Genomic DNA, 4770 nt, shown 5'->3' on the forward strand with positions numbered 1-4770 from the left:
GAAAATCAAGCCTTTTACCAGCGTATAAATTGTCTGAGCACTTTTATCTGACAAGACATAAAATGACATTCTTCGTATTTCTCAGTACGTTGTGCTTTCAACCAATAAAACGCTTCTTGTGCACCAAAGAAAGAAGCACTCAAAGTGAAAAATGTGGGATGGATACAGCTGAGGATTGTTTGGATATTCAACAGAGATCCCATCCAGTCTAACAGAACAAGAGATTCTTATATAATAATCTTCGAGAGCGTGTGAGAATACAGTACCATCATCACTTGTGGGGAAAGGCTATTGTTGATTATCTTAAAGGGATTGTTCACCCAAAATGCTAATTCTTTCATCATTGACTAACCCTGATGTCGTTTCAAATCTGTGATATATTTTCTCTCTGCACAACACAAAATATATTTTGAACAATGTCTCAAGGCTTTTTGGTCCATACAAATAAAGTCAATGGGGTCCAATCCAATGTTGATGTTTTTGGACCCCACTGACTTTGTATGGACAAAAACAGTTCTTCAAAATATCTTCTTTTGTGTTCTATAGAGAGAAAAAAGTCACAAGTTTGGAACAGCATGAGGATGAGTAAATGACGACAGAATTAGCATTTTTGGGTGAACTAGCCTGCATATTTGCTGTCAGTATAATCTGAGAAAGGTTGTAAGGAGAAGAAAGCAAAATGAATATTTAAAATGAAAAATCTGCACTATTGCACAATTATTTAACAATACAGGCATTTCAGATGTTAAAAAAGCTTAAAATAAGTCACTTCATCTATAGGTACGGTGTGGAGCAGTGTGTATGATATTGTTTCTTAAAGTGTTGTGTAACAAATCAAAAGTAAATACTCTAAATCCTTGTGTCCATGACACTTCCAAGAATTCTCTTTTTTGCAAAGCCTGTTCATGACATCATAATTGTTGGTCATCTGCTGACAGAACCAGCACAGAAAAGCTAATGAACTCCCAGCCATGGACTGCTGCCATCCTACTGAACCAGAGGACCGAGGATGTGGCGTGAGCTTGGTTTGGTTGAGCGTCCTGTACAGTTCTAGAGAACGAGGCTGATAATGATTAACCCATATTTGCAGTCTCTCAGAAATGCCACCAACTACAGCCTTGGAAAGAGAATCTGAATGCAAAAGAGGATGCCAAATTTTAGTTTGAGAGGACAGATAGTTTTTAAAGTTAAATACACTGGAATGAATCTGCAGATCTGAGTTGTGGAACACGCTAAAACAAAGCCCCATTCACATTTAATGGTGCATCTGTGCCATTGTTATGTCTGATAAGTTGCCTCATAGGAGACGGGATTTCACTTGTTTTTTCTTTTATGTTCCATCTCGGCTCTTAAATTGCACAGGCTAATGTAAAAGCCGGCATATGCATCAGATTACACAAGCTATTACTGCCACTCTGCCCTCAGAAGGAGTCGTCGTTTTTTCAAGGACTAGAAAAAGTAATGAGTTTGCAACTTACTGCCTTCATATTTATTTCACTTTACTCCTAAGGAATGAAATCTGTGCATCTAGATGAATGTATATTTCTCCAGTCATCACAGTACGTTCAGGGAAATGAAAGTAAAAGAAATATACTGTGATATCCGTACATTAATATGCAGCATGTGAGGGAAATCTGAGAACCTAGATATACAGAACAATGAAAGAAATTTCAGGGCTGTTTAATGAAGTCCTTGGACCTCTCAGATTAAATTTTTTTAGCATTTTTGAACTCTTTCCAGGGAGCACACAACCAAACCAAGCTCTCCTTCCTCCCTTCTGGGTTTCAAACCTATCCAAAACAGTTTACACAACATCTCCCCTTTAGCCTTCAGAAAAGCAGCCACTCATGTAGCTTATGGGTGTTCATCACTTCAAGACACTGTCGGCCCTCGAAAGAACACAAAGTGCAGGACTGCTGGTGCCTCACCTGTTAGCTTACAATTAGCATTTAAATCAGTCCTCAGTCTCTTTTTAATCAGGGGTCAGAGAGCAGACTTTCTGTAGGGGTATTCAGGTTTGCTGGGTGACCTGCGGTCTCGGGCACCCAACCCTCCCTCGTCTCCAGACCCAACGTTCGCTCCTAAGCTCAGCCCCATTCCTTCTGCAGCAGGCCGGCGGCCCATGGGCCATTCCTCATACTGTTCTGTGGAGGGGCCAAGCCCACAGGTGAGGTCAGTCTCATTTATGGGCCATGACCTCTGCACAGCTTGTGCAATGCCCCCTTGTGAGACGATTGCCAAGTCTAGTCTCTGCGGAGGCTGTTCCAGCACATCCAGGCGGAGGGATTCTGAAGCCTCGGAGTAGGACGGAGGTGGTGCTCCACCACCTGCCTGACGGCCGTGGATATAGAGGTCCGGTCCGCTGTAGGGAGGCACGTGACGGCCTGGGAACTCATAGAGATCTGGGAAGTCAGGCTGTGGGCCCTCAGGCTTGGGTTCGGCTGCGTGCCGCTTACGGGAAGAGTGCGGGTGACGACTAGAGTAGCTGTGGGAGATGGGAGGAGCTGTAGAAAGGTGAGGGTGAGCTTCGTGACTCTCCACCTCCATGGAGACCTCCGGAAGGCGCCGCTCCTTCAGAGTCATTGCCGAAACACCCATAGCGATGTCCGGCATGAACTCGCTGATAACAGGCTCCATGTTCTGCTAGAATAAATGAGATAATAAGCATTTACATTAAGTTAATTCTTTATCAAAACTAAATCAATTCACTTGAATTTATTTAGACAAAATAATATAGAACAGCTTCTCAGTGCAGTTCATAACCAAATCCTACAAAAATCTACACATTTCACATGAATTAAAAAAAAAAAACATTATACAAAATAAATTAAAAAGATAAAAGATAAAATTATAATGAGAATAATATATTGGTATTAATCACCATTTGCTTGTCAGGATGAAGATTCCTCCCCCCCTGTGCATTAGTGCAGTCTGGGGGCAGGGGCTTGGCTCCTGGTGGGTAGACTGGGCTACCCATCTTGGAAGAGGGCTGCCTGTGAAGGAGTGCATAATTGCAGGGGTAGGAGAAAGATCTGGAGGGAGGTTGGGTGGGGACCCGAGGTCTCCAGCCCGTTTTATACTGCTGCTGGCTATGGCCCGGGGTGGCCGGGGGATGGTAAGGTGGAGGAGGAGGAGGCAGAGGGGGGCGGAAGCCCACCAGAGCCTCCAGGTCAGTGAACATGCTCTCCACAGATGGTGTACTGTTGACCCAGCAGCGACCTGACTGCCGTAAGGCCAGGACGGGACTCTCGTCTCCAAAACGCTCCTCAGGAAAGAATTTGTGCGGATTCTGAAACACAGCACATGTACAGGGTTTCTACAGGATTTTCTAAGCTCAAATTTAATACTTTTTAAGACCTGCACAAATAAAATTAATACCATATGAGTGGGGTAGGGCAATGTCTATAGTAATTAAACTGCAAAATGACTATAAAAAGCATGATTTACAGTTCAGATGCAAGTTTTCACAAAAACAAAATGTTTTATAAAATGATACACTTAATTTTTCAGCCTTTAAACCATTTTTTATAAAATGGATGCGTCAAAAGTATTAATTGTTATATTAATTTAAACTATTATTATCAATAAATTATTATATTAAATAACATATAAATACATTTTACTGTTTAGATTTTTATAATGAATTATCTTCTTATCGATCCACCAGTTCACATTTACAGATCTGCGTATTTGCAGGGTAGAACAAAAACAACCCCAATACTGTGTTCCTGCAATATACCGGAGGCTGCAGGACCGCAGTACTAGGACCGCATTTCTACTAGGACCCTTTTTTGTGACAGTGCCATCTAGCCAATTCTATTCCAACAGAGGAGACCTGATTCAAACATCAAACAAACAGATGCAAAGACTAGATTCATGGAAACTATTAATTTTTTTATCTTTCCATCTTATTTTTTATCTAAGAGCTGGCGTGAACATAAGTGTGTGAGGTGATGTCAGCAATCTCCATTTAGCCTATTTAGCTGTGCAAAACACTGTGAAAAAAAATTCACTGTGCTGCTGGATGTTGTAAACTAGTATTTGTATTCAAATTATTTTAAATGTATTAATGTACTAATAAACACATTAATTTGTACCGCAATTGTTTTACCATTTACTGCACTTTGTTAAGTGGGTCACACATCAGACGTGAAGTGCTGCGCAGCGGCTAATGAATACATTAGGACAATAATTAAATGTAGGACAATAATTATTATAATAATTAAGTGTATACAATTAAACAACTACATAATTTCTTAAAAATAATAATATACAGAATTGAATAGCAAGTGCTATAGATTAGTATGAACTGCGAATACATAAATTAATAAAAAAATAAATAAAGGGTCCTAGAAATGCGGTCCTGAAACTGCAGCCTCCGGTGTTGCAGGAATACCCTACTCCAATAAAACAGGCTTATTGAAAATGCACATTCATTCTCTGCCAGCAGGAGGCGCTTTCGGAATGGCAGAAATATAACTGTTTCCCCGGTAACAGCCAGGGTTCCCACTCTTTCATGAAAACCAGATTCAAGGACTTTTTAAAGCACCATTTATTTTATATCAAGCACCTATCAAATTCACACCCCAGCATATGTAGTGTAAACCCCATTCCACAGCCATACCTGTCACACACACAGTTTAAAAGCATTTTTTTTTCTTGTAATTAGAAGCGCTTGTCCTCCTAAATTAAAAAAAATTTAGAAGCACCTTCTGATCAATAATAAAAAATTCTGATCAAAAATTAGCCTTCCTAATATGAGGTGACATT

General features: G+C 40.5%; 1 protein-coding gene across 2 annotated transcripts in view; it reads right to left on the reverse strand.

Annotated features, from left to right (window-relative positions):
* Positions 1 to 566: 566 nt before the first annotated feature.
* LOC107665372 (BTB/POZ domain-containing protein 7-like) overlaps positions 567 to 4770 on the reverse strand; it is a 71267-nt gene continuing 67063 nt past the window's right edge. The window contains exons 10-11 of one of the 2 annotated variants that reach the window (XM_016456226.1): positions 2882 to 3289; positions 567 to 2640 (exon numbers count right to left, since the gene is read on the reverse strand). In XM_016456226.1, the coding sequence (XP_016311712.1) occupies positions 1984 to 2640; positions 2882 to 3289 (1065 nt within the window). In that variant the 3' untranslated portion in view covers positions 567 to 1983. Of the gene's footprint in view, positions 2644 to 2881; positions 3290 to 4770 lie in introns of both variants that reach the window. The other variant, XM_016456225.1, reaches the window with a different exon arrangement.

This window comes from Sinocyclocheilus anshuiensis, unplaced genomic scaffold (genome assembly GCF_001515605.1).
Source record: "Sinocyclocheilus anshuiensis isolate Anshui unplaced genomic scaffold, SAMN03320099.WGS_v1.1 scaffold199, whole genome shotgun sequence".
Taxonomy (NCBI): domain Eukaryota; kingdom Metazoa; phylum Chordata; class Actinopteri; order Cypriniformes; family Cyprinidae; genus Sinocyclocheilus; species Sinocyclocheilus anshuiensis.